Below are 20,720 nucleotides of genomic sequence, written 5' to 3'. Positions count from 1 at the left end.
AGATTTGCTCCTAAACTGCACAGCTCTGATTAGAAACTAAGGCTCTGTACAGCTGGTCATAGGACAAAGGCTTGGGACGTTCAACAGAACTCTGCTGCAGAACACAGCCTGCAAACTTTGACTAGGATAAAATGGGAACTGGTGGATTATCAGGTAGGGGGCTGACAGAGTGAACTGGTTCAATTGGAACAGAAAGCAAAACAAGAGATGAAAAGAAGCTGGGGAGATTTGAACTTCATAGCTGGTGCACAAAAAAAATTCCAGTACTTTAGAAACCACTGGAATGTTGGTACCTTGTGACAAGAATGGCATGTTTCTGTGCTGGCATAGAAAAGGGAGGAAACAAGAAACCATGTAAAATGTGACATAAAACAAAATCACAGTAGGAAAGTCATCCCACCCCACATGGAAACCAGTGCCCAATACTAGAAAATCTGAAAATCATGATGGTAGAATACTGCTGCCTATTTACAAGGTAGGACTATTGGGGGAAAAAAAAAAAAAAAAAAAAAAAAAAAAAAGGAGGTGTCATGCGGTCCCAATCACCTCAAATCATGGCTTTGCTGGGAAACTCCTAAATTATAGAAATAAAAACACTTATATGTCTCTAAAACAGGAGGGAAAACCAGTACAGTAGAATGCAGACCTGAACAGATATTTTTTGTATATTTTATTTATTAGTTACATTCAATAGCCTAACAGCAACAGTTTAATTCACTAAAAATCCTAGCTGCAATCAGTGAAAGCTATTTGTTTCACAGCCAAGGTAATTAGCAGTGAGAGTAGCAACAAAGTATCTTTATGATATAACTTAAAGCATCTATTGGAAGGAATAGGAAGAATACAATTTTACAGTTGCAAAGCTGACTTAAGTTGCATTTAAGCTCAAATATGATAGGAGCACAAAACCAGGACCCCACCATCAGAGACAGCCACGGGCACTGCTCCAACTTGGCTCTGAGTGTTCAGCACTTCTGCGGGGTTAAAAATACAGCAGCATACAAATACCCCTCATACATTACCCATGCCACTTTCATGTTTAAAACCCAAACCACTAATGCCATTCCCATCCTGGAAAGAAAAAGAAACAAAAGATCATAGCCTGATCACAGCTGATACTATAATAGCTGCATAAAAATTTTCCAGCACATGGGTTACACGATGCTATCATAATAATAATAAACATAATAATAACACAAAGGTGAAGTAAATGATCAAATAAAAGCTGGCAGTGGATCTGTCAGTTTCACTGGTAAAATAAGATATGCAATTTGATGTTCAACACACACAGTAAGCACCAATACTGCCCTCACAAGACTCTAGAAAGGTTACACATACAGGGAAGCATGATTGATGGAAGTAAAGGATCTGTAGTAAGAACAAATATCATGTTACATGTTATTACACTTCAGAGCTGATGGTTGATAAACTTCTTTATTCAATTCCTCTTTCTTTCAGTTCTAATCGAACCCGCTGCAGATAATCAGGATCAGGGTAACCATAACTAGAAGGAAAAAAAAAACAACAGTTTGGGCTACTTCTGCAGTGAAGCAAGTACTTGACAGTTCTGCAGAACCTTCTCATCAAAATCTCTTAAAACACTTTACAAAATCTATGCTCTCTCTTACTCTACAGAGACAACAGACCCTGGTTTATGGACCAGAGAGGCAAAGCTAAAAGTTTACAAAATGCATCTGCTGAATTTGGTTGTCCAAACTGACACTGAGAACTTGATTTTCAACACTGCCTCCTGTCTTACATGCAAATGACAGGGCACTTGGGTATGCATCTTTCTCAAAACCAGACCTAGGGGAAGCATTCAATAGGTGAATATAATGGCACCTCTGGATTTTATGCAGCACATCACCAAAAAGGTGTATGAAGCAAACGATACCTAGGAGGAGAGTATTTGCACAGAGGGGAGGATAAACTACAACGAGTATTTGTTGTTCTTTTATGATCCTGACATCAGGAGCCCAGCCTTATAGCTGCTATCAAGAGCTCACTCTCCTGAGATGTATTAGAAATAGTTTCTTATCAGAGTAGTTATTAATGGAGTAGGTACTTCAGGCAACTCACTGATGAATGAGTGGCTTGAGGGGGCAACTGAAGACTGAGCTCACCCTTGTTCCAACTGTCCAAACTGGTGAAAGTACCTGCAGTCTGGATCCATAGAGCATTCCACAAGCACTTTGTTAGTGACAAAATCACTAGTAGTAGAGTAGAAATAAAATTACAAAAAGAGAAGACTACTTACTTGGAAGGTCCTCCCACCTTGGATGTTTTGTGATGAATATCATTCCATGTGATAACATTTTCTTTACCAGTAGTACGTGAGCGCCCCACTGTGAAGATCAATTTTTGATCAAAGGCTCTTCTGAGGAGATGCAGAATTTCTCGCCCTTCCTCATTGTCAGGTAAATATGCCAGTCGAGTAGTTCCATCAAAAGGTGCCCCTGGGTTTGGATGCTTGCTCTGTTTTGTAGAAAAACCAAACCACTGTATATCATAAATGCTTTGAAAGTGTGAAAATCACACACCCCAGTTTTTGCAATGTTCTTATCCTATCTTTGATTCAGAAGGACATGGCATGACTGATGACTGATTTTGATACTTTTTCTTGTTAGATAACTTCTTTCATGTAAGTTTCATTCACATTTTCTTGTCATAATTCATGTGTACATTGTTATTTAAAAAAATTTTTTTTCCTCTTTGCTCTCACAAATGCACATCACTCCACCCCTGATTTTTTCATTTATCCAATTTTCAGTCCTAGTCATGACTCTAAGCACATAGCATAAGCTGATTCCTCACCTGGAAATCTCACAAGCCCACCCACTATTAATTTTTGTCCACTGGTGTTGGCAGCTAAAAGAACACCTCAGAGAATCTTCATTACATTTGCAAAACATTGCTGACATTATTTCACTCCATAAATTTCAGTTCAGTTATTCCCAGTCTTCAAATTAAAGACCAATTAAAGGTACCTCTGTCCTGATACAAATAAAATGGTGGGCTACCACCTGGCTACTTAAATTCTACTACATTACTTAATCATACCCAAAAATACTGAATTTAATACTTGCAGATTTGTACAGAACAAAGAAATGTCTGTCCTGGATATGCATTGAAACAATGGAAAAATAGTTAATTCTTTGTTCAAGACTGGATTTGATGTGGGAAAAATATCTTTTATGAGGCTTTAAATATACTCACGGTTTGAAAACCACCTTTCATAAGATACGTAATCAAAATAGTACCACAATTGGGGTAACCAGGGAGAGAAGAAGGCAATGTACTAGTTGACATTGTTCCCTCTGGCTGATCTCCTTTCATGAGTCCATAGACTGTATTACAAACAGGACAAAATGGCCTATGAGCCAGGGCCTTGGTAATGCAAGTTTTGCAAAATTCATGATTGCACTTTTTCATCTTTTCTTTGTTTTTAATTCTGTCCATGCAAATCGGACATGTGTCTTTGCCTTCTTCATCTGTCTTTGTCTGAGACTGCCCTTCAGAAGAAAGATTGTTCTTCTGCCTGTCATTGTATTTCTTCTCAGACTCTCCTTCTTGATGCCTGAGATCAGAGGACAGTGATGTTCTATTTTGAGTTTGTGTCGAGTCTTCAATGTCAAGAAACTTCATGATGTGCTTTTCAGCAGCACAAAGATGGTTTGGTAAACCTGTTAAAATTAGCTTGTCTTCCTTCTTCTTAAGTTTTACATGCAGACCTTCCACTGGTTTTCCATTCAGTAGCATACTTAATCTTTCCTTCTGCTTTTCTGAAAGCTTCAAGATGATGTGTTTCTCTCTTAACATTGCATAGGCATTCTGAAATGCATTGATGAAACTTTCAGCAGCATGTGAAGACATATCACAGCAAGTTTTAATCTTAGGCCTAAATACTATTAACATCTTCTGGCCATATGAACTGCCTTCTTTTTCTATCACTGTATCAAATTTTTCTTGAATGTCTTCCATTTCTTTGCTTAATATTGTTTCCAACAATTTAAACACAGAAGCATCAACTTCAATTCCATTCCTGTATTCATATAGTTCAGATGATATTTTCATATTCTTTTCAGCTTGACCATTCTCACCTCCCTCTGACAGAAATCTTTTGGCAGCTGAAATCAAAGTAGCTGGACCACGGAGTAGCAACTGATTCTCTTCCTCTCTGACTAGGAGATTACTAAACTTAGCATTTAAATTCATTATTGTGTCATTTAACATGCCACTGTTTGTTATGGGAATTATTTCCTGTTTCAGATCTCTCACACTTTCCTGATAAGCTCTGATAAAAAAATCTTGAGCTTCTTCTATAGATGCAGGACTTCCATCAGAAAGGAGGCATATTGATGTGTTCCCATCATCAAGATCTTTACTTCTTATATACACTCCAAAACGTTCCCGCAGTTGTTTGATTTTGTCTTTGCAAGCATGACTGAAATATTCATATAGAGATGACACAACTACAAGATCATTAATTTCTTCAGTATTTGGACCATTCGCTTCTTCCAGACCCTTCTTACTTTCAGAATGTGAAAAATCATAGTTTGGGTTATTGTCTGCAAGGATACCCTTAAAATAAGAATAAGCTTCTTCAATATCTGTAAAATCTCCTGTCAGTTTCTCAAAGCCATCAATATCAAGATTTCCTTCTCTTTTTAAATTTGGACATATAGTGGTAATTTTCTCCCTCTGCTGTTTGGTGAACATACTGGTATTCAAAGTCGCAGACACTGTAAGAAATATCTGGAGAGAAGACAAGAAGACATCAGTATTTGTTTTTTTCTAAGGTTCTCTGCTCTCTGCTTCTGCATTTGGAGAAAAGCCTCTACATGTTCCATCAGGACCAGATTACTATGGACACACTGTACACAGTGTTTCTTTTATTCCATGCACACTGACATTACAGACATATAAGTAAAGCAGCCTGCTTCTAGGTCAGAGGAAAATTAACTATGTTAAAATCATCAGCATGGCAGGAACAAAGACAATAACTTTGCTACATGGATTGAGACTGTGACCAATACTCCCTGCTCTTGACCTCTGGTATTGTTCATAGCACAGCCAAGCCATTTTATAAAGCTTATGGCCATTCTCTGACATGTAATAGTCCCTTTTGCCCCCCTAATCGGGCCCCAAAGGTCCTGTGCATCATGCAGATGAAAGAAGCAGATTTCCTCTTCCTCTCCCTGTTGTTATCAAGGTTCCTGGGCACCAGGCCTATTACTTGTTCTCTCCAGGCCTTGAAGGTCTCAGGCAGCCTCCCAGCTTGGTGGTGATGGCCATAATACAGAACAAAGAAGCATAACAACCTGCAGAGCACTGTCTATTAAATCAAGCAGTTACAACTCCTAAAGTGGGAACTTGGACTGCATCTGCTGCTGGACAGTGAGACGTGTGGTGCCCCAGCCCCTAGGGACACCTCCTCTGTCCTCTGCTTCCTCTGAGGACTCAAGTGAATGATTCACTATTTTATGAGTTTTTTGGGGTCTAGATTATGATTGTTATATTGATACAGCAGGCCAATTATTAAGATTTGACATGATCTGCAGGGGGTCCAGGTGATTACAAACCATAAGCTAAGCTGTGCTGTAAAATTCAGTGCTATATGAGAATAAAACTGTACTACACTGATTCTGCTTGTAGAAATCCTGTGCCATTCTCATCATTAATTCCATGTGATGCCAATCATAAAATCCTGTTAAAAAAAATAAAGCTTTAACTGTAACTACAACTTAGTGCCAACATCATTCTGCCAAGGATCCTCAAAAGAAAACCCTGTCTGTCCCCTTAGTGCTGAGTGACAGAAACAGTTTTAACAGTGAATGCAAGTTAAATTGCATTGTTCTTTAATTATATTAGACCTTCTAGTTTCCTCTTACTATCTTTCTTTAAAAAAATTCCCCCAAATCATACTTTAGCAAGCGAGGGTTAAGGCAGAAAAAAGGATTCTGAGAAACTGTAACAAATATGTTCACACCTCTACTATGCACAGACAAAAGGATAGGGAAATTTGCAGCATACTGCTACAGATGTCAGATAACCACTATGCTATCATATGAAATACCTCAAAACCTGCATCTATGATACTATGGAAAACAGGGCTACCCCTCTGGCCCAATAGCTTTTTCTCAGTAAAGCCTCATCCACTCCATCTAACATGTAGCCTGGTCCTGCCCATGTCCCCAACTCTGAGCTGGTATTTTCTTTCCTGCATAACTTTTAGTCCCAAGTGTCTGAAATAATGTTTGCTGCACCAATTAGAACCCATATTTTAAAACTAAGATAAGAGATGGAAGCAATAAGGGATGCTTGAAGGTGCAGAACATGCTGGAATAGTGTTAGAGGTCTGCGTAGCAGGAAGGAATCCAAATCTCACACAACTCTTGCACCTTTTGGGAGCAGCCCTTGGTGCAGATTCTCCCCCCAGACTTGCCAAGGTGCTGCTTTTTGGGGAGTAGTGGTTGGTATGTGCCACAGCCACGCTGGAGAACACAGCGTAATAGAATACCAGGTTGAAAGGGACCTCAAAGACCAACTTTTCTTGGCAAAATCAAGGTTAACATTGTTAACATGGTGCCTGTTATACAAGGCACGGATGACCTGTGGGTCTAGCGCTCAGAAGTTGCTCCCTGCCCCCTCTTTTATTCACCAAGGGAAGGTAATTGGCATTTGCTTGGACCTAGGAGCAAGGCAGGTTGTGACACTGCTTGTTACTGCTCTTCCCGATGTACCTTTTTGGTAAGGACTTCTTTTGCCTTGTCTCCATAGCTTTTGGCTGCCGGCTGCTCCTGCTGAGCTGGGGAAGAGCTGGAAGGGACGTCGTGGCTGGGGGAGGCTTGCTCTGCATACCGGCTCTTGCTCCGCTCCCCTTCTCCCGGCTGGATGATTATCTCCAGCTGTTTGTCACCGATTTGCAGGACGTGATCCCTGCGGGATTCCACGCTCTTCTTATCTGTAGTAATTTGGGGACAGGCAAATAGGGCTGAAAAAGTTACCTGGAAACCTGACGGCTGCAAGCGGCCACAGACCCCACCCTCCCTTTGCCCGCCCCCGAACTGCAAGGGGTCACAAAATGGTGTCCCGGGGGTGGCCATTTCATGTCCCCTCACACGGCTGCGGGAGCTCCCCCCGAGGTGCCTGGGGCTCTCCCGCCCCCTCCTCCCCGCCGTGCCGGCGGCTGGGGGGATGCCGAACAGCGGGTCCCCGCCGCAGGTCGAGCCGCCCCGTCCCCTCTGCCCCCCGTACCTCGCTCCTGCTGGAAGTGCACCCAGTAGGTACCGGCCTCGGGTCCTGGCAGAACCTGGCACTCGCCTCCCCCCGACTGCTTGGCTGACTGGAAGTACAGCTGGATCTTGCGCTGCAGCTTCTCGCCTCTGTCGGGCGCGGGGCTGAGCCGCACCAGCAGCGGCTCCGTCGCCATTACGCCACCGGCTGACGGCTTTCGCTTTCGCTTTCCTCTCGGCCGCCCCTCTTCCCCGCCCCTGCTCCCGCTCCAGCTCCCGCTGCCGAGAGGGAGACGGGCGCCATCAGCCGCGCTGCTTCGCGGAGAGTTTCCAGGTAAAGGAGCGGGGCTTGGATATACGAGGGAGCGGGGCTGGGACGTGCGAGGGACCGGGACGTCCGAGGGACGGGGGCTGGGACATACGAGGGGCCGGGACTGGGACGTGCCAGGGGCCGGGACGTCCGAGGGACGGGGGCTGGGACATACGAGGGAGCGGGTGTGGGATGTGCGAGGAGCGGGGGTGGCGCGGGTCCCCCCCGGGGGCGGCAGCTGCCACACGGGCCCCGCAGCTGCTGGAACTGCCCCGTGCGACCGGGCCGGGCGAGCTGGGATAAAGGTGACCAGGCACTGGTGTGGGGGTGCGGGGAAACAGGAACACACAAAATATTCTTTGGTCTGGCCCTCCGGGTGAAGTAAAATTTCTCATCTTCGCAGCCCCACCCGGTCAGCCGGGGCGGAAGGAAGCCGTGGGTGACTTCGCCCGCAGTGGTCCCCTCGCCTTTTGAATAGTTTTAAATGTTAGAAAACTTAATACGAGTGTTTGAAAAGGTGTTGCTGCCGGTTTTGCTCGCGGCAGAGCTGCTGCTGCTCTACACGGCCCATCAGGCAGTAATGTGAAATTTCCCTTTCTTGTTTGTTTGTTTGGTGGTGGGTTTTTGTTTGGTTGTTTTTTGGTTGTTTTTGTGTGTGTCTCTTGTTGTTTTGTTTGTTTGTTTTATTTTTTCAAATAGAGTTTCAGACTAGAGACCACTGAAGAAAAGAGTGATTTAGGTAAGCCTCTCATTTAGCCATCCTCATTTAGCCATCAAGGCTCATTTAGCCTTAAATACCATCTGGTATTTAAGTTGAAAATTGCCAGCTACAGCCAGCAAACTGGAAAACATCAACATGGGATAGCCAAAAGCAACCTGAAATGTATAAACTAGACGTATTTATGAGTCAACATTAGACTCTTTACAAGAAGGTTTATAAGTATTCCCTAGAGGAAAGTTTGATTAAACTCATACAAATTGATTTATGCTAATTAATATAACTGCTGCACATAGCACTGCTGACATCTGCCAGGAGAGGACTGTATTGCCACAGTGATAATGTAAAAACTGCCCCAATCTTTAGCATTTTTTTTTCCTAAAAGAAAAGTAGTTTTTAAAGGCCTTCTGAATTCCTAAGTTCCATTAAAGGAAAGAACTTACTTATGGGCTCTCAAGTGCAGACTAAAGAAGAGCCATGGAACTAAAGACATGGTTCAGCAGAATATCTCTGTGGCATGGTTACATGAGCAAATCTCCTCTGCAGGTGTGGCTGTGGGTCACTGACTCTGCAAGGAGGCCTGTGATCCTCACCTTTGGATCTTGCTAGAAATTGGTAACAAAATGCTGAGAAAGCCCAGGAGATGGCAGAGGCAGGCTTCAGCCTTTGACGGAAAAAAAAAAAAAAAAAAAAAAAAAAAAAAAAGAGTTCCTTGGGGGGGGAAGTGTTTTCTGCTTTTACAAGCATTTTGAAGCCCTGCTCACAGTGAGGCTTTCCACGTTGGCTTTCTCAGCTGGACTTCTATTGGCAAATGCAGCACAGCATCATGGTGGTACTGCAGCCAGTTAACAAAACCCTATAACCTGTTTCAAAGACTTTCCTCTCACACTTACCAGCTCCTTTTTCCTCCTTCTCACCATGTCTTTTCTGCTCATTCAGCTGTGCTGCTGCATTTGTCTTTCAGGTTGGTGCTCTAGTACAAATCAAAGCTTGTGATGTGGGGTGTTTGTTTTGGTTTTTGTTTAATTCAGATTATGTCACTGATTCATGTACAAATATGTTCCTGACAATGGTGTCAGCCTCATGGTGGGGAAAATAAACAGTATGAAGGAGAGAGAGAGATAACAAGTAGCCGGAGGGCATGCATCCTAACCAAACATCCTCCTTGGATTAACATAAAGGCAAACCCAAATCCTCAAATCACCACAGGCTCAGTGATGCTGTTGTTGTCATCTTTTAGTCCCTTGGGAGGAAGAATAGGGACAGCCCCTTCTAAAGAAAAGGTATCTGCCCAAAGGCCTTACAAGCTATGCGCTGCTAATCCCTTTCCTGATAGGACTCTTGAGCAGACATTTTGGGGGCTCTGGGCACATTTCGCCAGGCCTGGCATCTGCTGGGTCTCAAGAAGATAATCTTGTAGACAGACTGTTTCAGAGGAGGGTGTGTGATCTCCCAGAGGACCCTGAGCATCTGGCCACTCCTGTATTTGCCTGTGTTCAGTTACAGGCAGGGAGCTGGTTGTTGAGAAGATGAAACTGAAAGTATCCACAGATTTCTGGGAAACAGTGGGCAGCATAATACTGTTTCTTGGAATCCAAATATCTTAAGCTGAGAGAGCATGCTTGAACTTTGCACTTTCCTGAAACTCGCACTGCAGTGATTCATAAAGCTCTGGAAGAAAAGAGGAGAAGAACTTGAGGAAAAGGGGGGGAATGAGCTACTAGATGAGGGGGATAATTTTAACAGAATAATGAGCAGGCTTTGGTTTTTTATTTGGTTGAGCTTTCTAAGCCTATGAAAAGGGATAGAGAAGATTAGACTGTGAAAAAAAATATTGGTAAATAATGACAGGTCAATAGAACTGGGAGCTATAAACCACACTTCTGTATAAAAAGGCAACGTTTTGACAGTAGTATTTTGGATTTCACTTTTTATTATTCTGTGTCCTAGGGAGAACCATGGGAATCGATGAGGACAGCTTGATGATCCCCATCAATAAAGATGCCTATGAAGTGCTTAAGAAAAGAGAGAACTGTTTAAGTAGCCTCATTTCCGATAAGTTTGCATGTACATTGACCTTTAAAAGTACAAATTGTGCAGTTGAAGTATACAGGAAAAAAATAAAAGAGGGACTTGACATTTGTGTTTGTAAGGATGATCTTACAAGACACGAGGTTGATGCTGTGGTGAATGCAGCCAATGAATATCTATCTCATCAAGCAGGTCTTGCTTTAGCCCTTGCAAAAGCTGGAGGATCAGAAATAGAAGAGCAAAGCCAGATTTATATTAAAAATTCTGGAGAAATTAAAACTGGCAAAATAGCTGTGACAAGCGGAGGAAAGCTGCCTTGTAAGATAATTATTCATGCAGTTGGTCCAAGATGGAGAAGTCAAGAAAAGGAAAAATGCTGTAACCTACTTCAAGAAGCTATTACAAATGTTCTGAAACATGTTACTGCTGCAGATAGTACTATAAAGTCTGTTGCCATCCCAGCAGTGAGTTCAGGTATTTTTGGCTTCCCACTCAGTTTGTGTGCTCAAGTGATTGTAATGGCTGTAAGGGATTTTTTTGTGACAAATTCGCCAGGACCTCTCAGGGAAATCCGCCTGGTGAACATTTGTGAGGCTACAGTTGCAGAAATGAAGAAGGCGTGTGAAAAGTTTCTGGCTGATACAAGTTCACTTCAGGAAATTCTCTCAGCTTCACCAATACAGCATTCACCAACTTTCATCAGACATAAAGGCGTTCGCTTGCGCATCATAAAAGGATTAATTGAAGAGCAGAAGGTAAGTCTGTCCTGTAAGATGTTGAACGTGGAGTTGCCTCCAAGTCTTTGCAGGGTTTGGAGCCCAAGAGTTCAGGACACATACTGTAGCAGTCCATTTAGTTATCTCAGTTATCCATTTAGTTAACTCAGGCTGAGTTATCTTCTCAGCCTGATGAGAACTTACAAATGGTAAAGAAATTATAGTGGCAAGGAGCTCTTTGGGTTTGGTTTGTTTTTTTCCTAAATGGGTATTAAACATTAGAATGTTTTAATTTATTTTTTCTATATACATTCTGTTACTGTATAATAGGAAGTGGGTAAAGATTGAATGGTTAATAGTAATATTTCCCTACGTTAATATTTATCTTCTTATTATAAGAGAGAGTCCACATTTTATCATGGATTCCCTAGGAATCTACTCTTACTTTTGCCTTGCTTTTTTTTCCCCTCTAATTTATGTTCTCATAGGTGCCACTACTGGAGTTATTCAGCAAACCCTGAAACAGCTAAAATAACTTATGCAGATGATGTGCACCTTACCTTTAAACAGTGCATCATTTAAATTGATTTAATTAACTTTTCAACTAGAAAATATGATGTAAAATATATGAGCTTAGTTATAGTAATCCAACTGAGCTCTTAGACTGCAAGCTACGTCACAGGAATGGTATCTGCTTTTAGCAAATGCTGTATCTTAAAAAAAATTCTTAGCATTTATTGTAAATAAGTGTCTTAACTGAATAGGAAGTTCCTTTTGGGTTTTGTTTGTTTGGGTTTTTTTCATGTGAGAGCAAAGGATTGCAAAGCTGACATTGCAGGCAGTTTTATTAACCAGTTTTATAGCACTGAAAGACACCACTTGCCTTCCAGACTGCGGAAAATACACTCCAAGATCTTTTATCTTCAGATAATCTTTAACAATTACAGTAAGAAAAGTTCCAGCATTCTGTAAACAAGTTTTTTGCATTTGGCATAGTTAATTTGAAATTAATTATTTCAAATTAACTGCTGGGAAATGGAAGCAGCAGTAGCTTTGCAGTTCCCCTGTGGTGACAAGTGCTTGCTACCCTAACATGGGGAGCATCTGTATGGGCTGGGATAATAGGCACAGTCATAGTTTTCTCCTGGTCACTGAGAATTAGCTGCAGAATTGCATGTGATGAGGCATGAGTGGGTCACTTCTATAGCTGTGGTAGTAATTATGCTGAATACACTCTGGTGGCTTGAACAAGTCCTGTGTAAACTGTTCTGAAAATGAGGGATGCATTCATTGCCTCTAGAGGGTTCATACCTTGATGTATTCCAGTGCTGCCCTTAATAACAAAAGAGCCTTCCAAACAGCTGGTCTGCAGCAGTCAGGCTTTTTAAAAGGAATTGTTCCTAGAAAGTATGTTCTCCACGGCAGCAAAGCTTTCAGATAGTGAACTTGACATATAATGAAACTTTGCACCTTTTTTTTTTTTTTTTCCAGAGCACAGCAATCGTTAATTCTGTGGATGTGGATGGCAAATGCTACCCTCCAGTTTCAAGCAGACTGCAGAAAAAAGCCGGCTCAGCTTTTCAGAATGAACTTAAGTCTCATTTTGGATTTTTCTCGTCTTCTAAGACACTCATAGTAACAAAAGGGCATAAGCTGCCCTGTAATTCTGTACTGCATATTGTGTGGCCAAAATTATGCAACAAGGTGTTATTGTGTGAGGTGATGATCATTTAGATTGGATTTTAATTGATGTGCATGTTGAGTGATGTAAGGACTAAAGCACTTGTTTTTCCTGCAGGAATTAAAAGCTGCAGTGGCAAGATGCCTGGAGCACTTTCGGGACTCCAAATCTCACTCAGTTTCTTTTCCATCAAGGGGGTTTTGGTCAGAAATACTGCCTGTTGATTTAGTGGCAGAGATCATGATTGAAGAAGTGCTAAATTTTGCCAGGAAACACCCTGAGAAGTATAGAGATGTACAGTTTGTCATCTGTCCAGACGACTATGCCTATGAGGTAATAAATTTGTTGTTAGTTACCAATAAGGAAAACCCCAAACTGTAAAAACCTTCCCATAGATTACTACAAATTAAGATAGTCTGAATTCTGTACTACTTACAACACTTGTGAGCAGCATGGAAGGTCTCATTAACAGCCATTATTAATCTTTACAAATCTTTCTTGTCTCTTCACTAAACCAGAAGTCTTCAACCTGTGGTCTAATAACAAGGGGAGGGAGCTCTGAAATTCTCATGACTGTCAGTGAATTTATAAGAAGGAGTCTTCTCTTAAGTCAGTACAGGATAAAACTTATCCCTCCTCAGGAAACTTCTTTAACTGTTTGTTTGGTTTTTTGGGTTTTTTTGGTAGGAAATTTCTAGGGCAAAACATTATCAAAATATTATATGACCTAACATGCTAGAAGGGTTGCAAACAAACAGTGGATAGTTTCAACTGCAGTGTGCCATTCTCCACCATTTGAATATGTGGCAGATGTGATTAATACACGACTATTTTAGACACCCATCTATTGTACAAGAGCAGAGTTTGCTTTTGTTTCCATTTAACTTCACCCATTGTTTCATCAAGTGCAAGAACTAGGTGAAGGGGGTGGTGGAACTAGATGGTCTTTAATGTCCCTTCCAACCCAAACTATTCTGTTTGTGAGCTCAGTTCCATATTCTGCAACAATCCCATAAACTCTAAGGAGAGCTGTATGGCACCTATGTGGTCCTCACTTTATCCCTTGTTAACCAGGACATAGCAGAAGTTCTGCTCAAAAACAGAAGGAAAGGCAGTTTGCCTGATGCCAAATGCCTAGCAGAACAGTGCTTCTCAGAGGCCCTCCTTCTGCCACCACTGAGAGGAGCTTTGGGGTAAAGGCAGGGCAATAGTCTGGGGTTTAAAACTGAGTAATCAGCATTAAACTGCAATAAATTAACACTTATCTACTGTGTTTCTGTGAGTTCCAGATATGCCACAACTGCAACAAGTTGGTAAAGGTGCCATTCAGTGTTTAAGGTGTCTTCCTTTAGGAGACAGAGAAGAACAGAAATGCATTTGATATTGTCAGAAATAAAATTTTAGGAAAATGTCAGCTGTTAACAATTTCAGAATTTGGGTGGTGATGGTGGAACTGCAGCTGTAAACTGCTTCTCTAATAAAGTTTTGAAGAGATTAATTGCATTTTTGACAACAGATACTCCAAACCACTCCTAATTTTTTTCTCATTCAAGGTTTTCCAGAGAAAACTTTACTCAGCAGAACAAAAACTGAGAGAAGAACAGCATTATAACACAAGTGATAATTTCAGTAAGTAATGAAAAGAAGGGGTATTTCAAGTAACTCCAGATTTGAGAATCTGAAATCGCGTTTGTTTAAGAAGAACTTTGTGTCTGGAGAGTTGTCTTTGGGAAAGGTGGATGCAAAAATGTCTGAGCACTTTGCATTTTTACACTAATAGGAATGGAACTGGGCAGTCCCTTACAAAATTTTCAAACATAAAAATCATCATCAGTGCCTAACTTGTTAGTAGGCATTTAGTGGGAGGCAAATAAATTCTGCACATGAGGTTTGTTTGTTTTGAAGACAGCAGAAGAGTAGTGTGTTTCTTGCACTGTGTATCTTGGATTAAGTACAGGAATTTATTACAGCCCTTGAAAGCTCTTCACTCTTCCAGTGCACTTGATAAAAAACTAAAATCTTTCTTCCTGGTACAGAATCAATCAGTCAAAGTGTAAAAAAGACTGCAAATGGTGAACAAGCTATTGAACTAAAAGGGGACAAGCATTCAGCATTGGAAGCAGCAGAATCTTGGATCCAAACCATGGTACTAATTCTAAAACGTTGCCATGCTGTGATTGAAAACAACTACATTTTTAGCCTCGGTAAGAAAGAGTTTGCAAAACTGTGTCAGGAGCAGCGTTCTGGTGTTTGTGTATCAGAAGAAGTGCGAGGTGCAAAAGCAAGCCTGAAATTTCAAGGCCCCCCTGATGCTGTGATTGATGCAGTGCTGGCAACTGAAAAATTACTTCTTTGTATGCATGAGAAGACTACAGCCAAACAAAAGGAACTGCTATACTTAATGGGTACGTAAATAAGTGTGTAAATAAGTATAAATCAACACAGATCTATGCACTGCTGATAGTGGGCAGCGTGCATTCAGTTCACACACATACTGAGCACTGCTTTAATTACCAAGATTACTCTGGTTTTAACATATGAGCCCCTTGGAAGATTGTTTGTGAGCTTTGGTTACTTACTTGGAAATATCCCCAGCAGGACAGAGTTTATACAGGGGCTGCTGTCATCATACAGCCAGCTGTAATTCTGCTTTCCTCCAGGACACCTTCCCTTTAGAGTCTGGCCACTGGAGACATACAAAATTTGCATTTAATTTACACATACTTTTGCTGAGCTCCTTTGATAGCTACAATGCTAGCAGGACCCACCAATGGACTTGTTCTGCAGAGCCCATGACTTCTGTTAACAGCTGCTAGAACCAGTGGCGCTGCAAAAAGTTACAGGGTGATCCATTTTTCCTCCTGTTTGTATAGTCATTCAATATAGATACCATTATATGGAAGCTGGGCTGTAGAGAGATGTAATGGAGAAGATAAACTGCTATTCTTTGATTCCCTCTCTCTGTGGTTTCCTTAATAAATATAGAAAAAAAATGAGTAAATGAATATATCTCAGTCCCTCTGAATATTAGCTTCTGACATTACTTCAGAGAATAACATTCTTTATTCTTAACTGAACTACCAAACTAAAGCATTGGATCCCTTCTCACCTTTACCTCAGATATTATATGAATATTTCACTCCCTTATCTGTATCCAGGCCAACCAGAAGCAGGCCAGCTTTCAGGAGACCCTTACAAGACGATTCCTGCTAGAGATGTTGAGATTTCACTGGTGAAACCGTACGTTCAAGACTTTAGAGACAGACAGAAACAGTTTGAAAAAGCTGGGCTTTATGTTCTCAAGGTAAAGGGGGTATTCATGGAAGAACTAAATCTTAGCTAATATACTCCAACTAAATGTTTAACACATGCTTAAAAATCTCAGATGAACTATGTCAGTAATATTCGTCTTAAAAATTAAGATGAAGTCAGTTTAAGTCCTTAAAAGTATTTTCTCCTATTACAAAGTCTTTTTAACATAATTCCAATAATCACTTGAAGTGTGGTTCAATTCTGAGAAGTCTGGTTAACTGTACTGTATGTCCTGTATCTCTGTGCTTCAAATATTCCTTTATAGGACTCTAGAGAAACATGAGATTGGTATGGTTAGAATGAGCACAGTAGTCCAGGACACTAATGCAGGGTCTGGTTTCTTTTTGTGAGCTTGACACCAAAAATTAGCAACTGAATTTGTGGGAGTTATGCTCTGATTAGTGGTGGGTTGAAGGTGGTTCAGTGCTTTACTGAACAGGAGAAGGATGAGGCTGTGCAACACAGAGAAATACAGAAGTTTGTCAGCAGGGATTTGTGTGCTCAGTAGTAAGAGTGGTAACTGGAAACCTGACAGCCCTGTGCCAAGCTGCCTTTCGTATGAGAAAGGGATTTAGCACTTAAACAACAGCAAACACCAGCCAGGTAAGAGCAAATTCTTCTGGAGCTGAAAAACCAAAGACTTGGTTGAATCCCAGTACGAAAGTTACATCAGAATTTAAAACAGTGCTGTGCTGAGCATTGGTCATGGCTCAGTTAAATGACTTTTAACAGAGCAGAAGCCTGATCATGCTTCAGCACCTGCTTGTTTTTAGCTGAGCAGTCAGAACTCTGGCTCCTGGTACAGCCTCCTGCCACAGGACTGCACACCCAGTCTGCCTGAAGCGTCTGTGTGGTGTTGTGCTGCCAGCAGCCACATTCCCAACCATAACCTAATGTAGAGGCCCTCTTATCTATGGACCTGTTTTTCCCCAAGAGCTGAAGTTTTGATCAATGAGAGCTGAGGTTCTCTGTGCCTTACAGCTTATTTCCATGTGTAGTTGATACTCAGCCTGTTTGGCACAACTCAAGTACTGGGAACAAGCACACTAGGATGTATTCCCTCTGTTTTCAAGGAGAGGCATGATACTGGGATGGGTCTTTTTTTGTGGATCAGTAGCAGACATCACAAGCATTACCTGTTACCTGGTTGACGCATAGAAGCTAAATCAAAGGTTTTGCCATTTAAGAACATAGCCTGAACCAGAGCACTCATGGATTTAATGTATATTGGTCTGTCTTTGCTTATTTTGCACTATGATGTATGTTGCAGATCCAAAAGATACATAATCGTCTTTTATCTGATGTGTTCAAACAAATGAAAAAAACAATAGAAGGAAAACAAGGTATCTCCACAGTGACCCACAAGTTGTACCAGTGTGTTCCTGCTGAGTTCTGTGCCTCCGTGTGCCAAACTGGATTTCACAGGATGTATTCTCCACCAACAGGTCAGAATTTGCTTTGGGATCTTTAAGCGAAATGAGCACTAGCTGGCTACGAAGGGTGGATTAAAATCACAAAAAATGGCATTCCTAACCAAGAATTCTTACCCACTTTTAGAGTCATATGAGCTTACTTCTTTATTTTACAATGAGATTTTCCTGTTTTTCCTTCCTTCTGCTATGGAGTAAGGCCCTGAGAGTACAAACCTGGACTCTAGCCTAGCCCAGACACTGTTGACTGAATTGCTAATATATACATAATACCATGTACTGTTGCATCACTCTTTTAAGAAAGTCAATGTCCTGATCTACTTGCTGTAAACCCGCATTTAGCAGCTTGATGCTTTAAAGCATGCTCAAAGGAATCACAGAATAATTGAGGCTAGAAGGCAGTTCTGAAAGTCTCCTAGCCCAAACCCCTGCCCAGATCAGCTGTGGTCAGAGAGGTCATCTGAGCAGACTCCATCCAAGCTAGAGCACACCTAGGAAAGAAGTTGTGGTGTCTACAAAGTATTGCAGTAGACACAAGTTTTCAGAAACAGAAAGAATAAGCAATCAGTGCCTCATCATGCAACAGGTGACAGCTGTGATACTTTGCTTGTCAAACATGGAATTGGAATTTCAGGCAATTAGTTCAAAAAGTGGAGATTTGCCTTTCATTGTCCATGTAATGTACATGCCACATATTACTTTGAAAGTGTGAAAAAACAGGATGATGGTGTAATTTCATTTCTTTGCATTTGCTCATGTGCTACTGCAACAGCATTTTTCTGCTGCATCCTCCTTATAAATCTAATTTTTAAATTATTCTTTGTATCTTACATTATTAAAATCTTACCTTATTCAGTACTTACCAGCTCCTAGTACATGAGGACTGAAGTGTTTATATAAATACATTATACCTTCATGTTCCCATCAGTGGATTAACACTTAAATCTGAATATTCACTGCTGGAACAGCAGTTAAATCAGAATGCTCATCAGCTGCTCATGATTTCTCATGATTTCAGTAGGAGCTCAGTGATAGCATCAGAGCCACTTTATGTAGATTTACTTCCAAAAGCATGGCACATGTTGAGCAGCCACACAGAATGTCACACCGAGTACTGCCACCCCTGAAGAACCAATTGTTAAAGGCTTCTTTTTTATTTTTTGCTTGAGAAGATTTTTTCTTTCTTTTTCCAGAACAAAAGTATGGAGCTGGCATCTACTTTAAAAGGAACCTGAAAAACCTAATGGAGGGTAAAGAAACATGGGAAACCCACTCTACAGTGTATGTGTTTGAGGCTGATGTAATAACAGGCTTATACACTAAAGGCAAATCATCAAATATCATGCCACCAGCAGTGGGGGGGGATGCCACTGAGGTATATGACAGCTTGGTAGATGATGTAAAATATCCTGAGACCTTTGTCATTTTCAAAAGTTTTGGGGCCCTTCCACAATATTTGCTGACTTGTTCCCAGGTGAAGAAGCAGCATGTATCAGTGCTGTAGCTATTGTGAAGCTCCCCTCAGAACCAAGTCCAGTACTTAGGGTTTTAAGAGGATGCTCTACTTGGTAACACAGTGATCAAAGTGCCTCAAGTGCTCTAAAATATCTATGAGCAAAACATTAAGTACTTTAAGATTAGAACAAAATAATCCATAAAGAATCACTAAGTATAGTTTAATGTTTATCTAATCCTTTAAACCTGTTACTACACCCTTGATGCTTGTGTAGGCTGTCACTCTTCCATTACATTTTCTTAATCTGAGATACTGCATATGTAAACCCAGGAAATCCTGGTTGTCTCTGATACTTGTGTTTTCTTTTGATGTAGACAGGTGAATGTATCAGATGAAAGCTGTTTCCCACTTAGGGACATGCTCTCACCACCCTCACAGAAATTCTTCACTGGGAGGATGCTGAGACACTGGCACAGATTGCCTAGGGAAGTTGTGGATGCCTCCTCCTTTTAAGTGTTGGCCAGGTTGGGATGGGGCTTGTAGCAACTTGGTCAAGTGGGAGGTGTCCCTGCCCATGCAGGGGGGTTGGAACTAAATGATGTTTAAGGTCCCTTCCAACCAAATCTATCTCATGATTCTATGATCCTATTAAATATACATCAAATGTGAGGTAATACTTCATTATTTCTAACAGTAGTTGGCATTACAGTCTTTATTAGTTAAGAGGTTTCTAGAACTGTTGATAAATGTACTCGAAATAAAAATGTATGGATGGCATTTTTGGCTAACCTGTCATTATTCCATATAGTCCTAAGAAAGTGGCTTGGACAGTATTTGAGCTTCAGATTCCTCAGCAGTGTTAAATCTGTTTGAAAGGCAACAAAATAGTAGAGAACTGGCTCACAATACAGATTGAAACTGCTCTTCAACTAACCCATCTTTACCAATATCTTTTGAAGGTTCCAGGGTCAACTGCAGATATACCCACATTGCCTCTGCAGTGTCCTGAAGCCAGGGAACAGAAAAGCCTGGGAGTTATTATACTCATTTCAGTGTAAAAGGGGATTCAGATACTCTGAAACTATGTCTGACATTAGCAGGGTTTAAAACACATCTATTGTCCCAAACTAAATGCTAGTATCAGATTCGTCCCATCTGAAGCATTTATAAGCACCAGTTACAGCTATAACTACCACTCAAACAGTTTATAATATTGCTGTAATACAGAAATAAAGGCTCACCTTTCAGTATTACACCTCATTCCAGATGGAAAAGTCACCCACTGTGAAAACTGTAATTACTTGGGGAAAAGGGCTTGCATAAAACTATAGAAAAAAACCAAGATTGTCACATGAAACACATTTCATCCCCATGTGAAGCACTGGGATAGTGGGAGCAAGTCTGAACCCTAAAACACAGTTTCAATTAGCGTTCAATAAACTTTTCAAAATAATTTGTTAATTAATTCCAGGACATTTGTACTGCACCTGACTCTCCCAAAACAGCTGTCATGGTGCTCAGAGCCACTCAAGTCCAGAAGAAATTACTTGCAAAAATCTAATGCTGAGCTTTAAGTGGGGTTGCAAGTGGAAATTTTTTTGAACTGCAAAATAAACTTTTAAATTAGCGTAATAATACTTGGAATTATGGGGTTTTTCAAATTATCTTCAAGACTAGCTATGTCTACTTTGTTGCAAAAGGATAGCTTCTGTAGTGTGTGAGCCTTTGCTGTAACGTTAAATAAGAAACCCACCCATGAACTTGTAAGAACCATCTAACACACAAGTCTTGTTCTCACAGAACTTCCAAGGTTGCTTGTAGATAGTGTGCT

The 20,720-nt window shown here is 41.0% G+C and overlaps 2 protein-coding genes across 5 annotated transcripts; one reads left to right on the top strand and one right to left on the bottom strand.

Moving 5' to 3' along the window:
* Positions 1-657: 657 nt before the first annotated feature.
* On the bottom strand, positions 658-7,441 carry DTX3L (deltex E3 ubiquitin ligase 3L). Its single transcript, XM_030454064.1, has 5 exons — positions 7,258-7,441; positions 6,744-6,964; positions 3,217-4,755; positions 2,258-2,475; positions 658-1,504 (listed from the first exon to the last, which is right to left on the bottom strand). The coding sequence occupies exons 1-5, from the start codon at positions 7,430-7,432 to the stop codon at positions 1,435-1,437; spliced, it is 2,223 nt and encodes a 740-aa protein (XP_030309924.1). The 5' UTR covers positions 7,433-7,441; the 3' UTR covers positions 658-1,434.
* A 38-nt stretch (positions 7,442-7,479) lies between these two features.
* On the top strand, positions 7,480-20,249 carry PARP9 (poly(ADP-ribose) polymerase family member 9). 4 transcript variants are annotated; one of them, XM_030454060.1, is made up of 11 exons: positions 7,480-7,569; positions 8,245-8,284; positions 10,214-10,330; positions 10,487-11,049; positions 12,502-12,729; positions 12,809-13,024; positions 14,245-14,320; positions 14,728-15,096; positions 15,850-15,995; positions 17,274-17,448; positions 18,627-20,248. In XM_030454060.1, the coding sequence occupies exons 3-11, from the start codon at positions 10,222-10,224 to the stop codon at positions 18,935-18,937; spliced, it is 2,193 nt and encodes a 730-aa protein (XP_030309920.1). In that variant the 5' UTR covers positions 7,480-7,569; positions 8,245-8,284; positions 10,214-10,221; the 3' UTR covers positions 18,938-20,248. The 4 variants fall into 4 exon arrangements, with proteins under 4 accessions (XP_030309920.1, XP_030309919.1, XP_030309921.1 ...); XM_030454059.1 differs by having other exon boundaries at positions 10,214-11,049; positions 18,627-20,249; XM_030454061.1 differs by lacking the exon at positions 12,502-12,729 and having other exon boundaries at positions 10,214-11,049.
* Positions 20,250-20,720: the final 471 nt, after the last annotated feature.

Source organism: Calypte anna, chromosome 7, assembly GCF_003957555.1.
Source record: "Calypte anna isolate BGI_N300 chromosome 7, bCalAnn1_v1.p, whole genome shotgun sequence".
In the NCBI taxonomy this organism is placed as follows: domain Eukaryota; kingdom Metazoa; phylum Chordata; class Aves; order Apodiformes; family Trochilidae; genus Calypte; species Calypte anna.
Note: the sequence above shows the minus strand (reverse complement) of the source record. Positions and strands in the feature narration are given on the sequence as shown.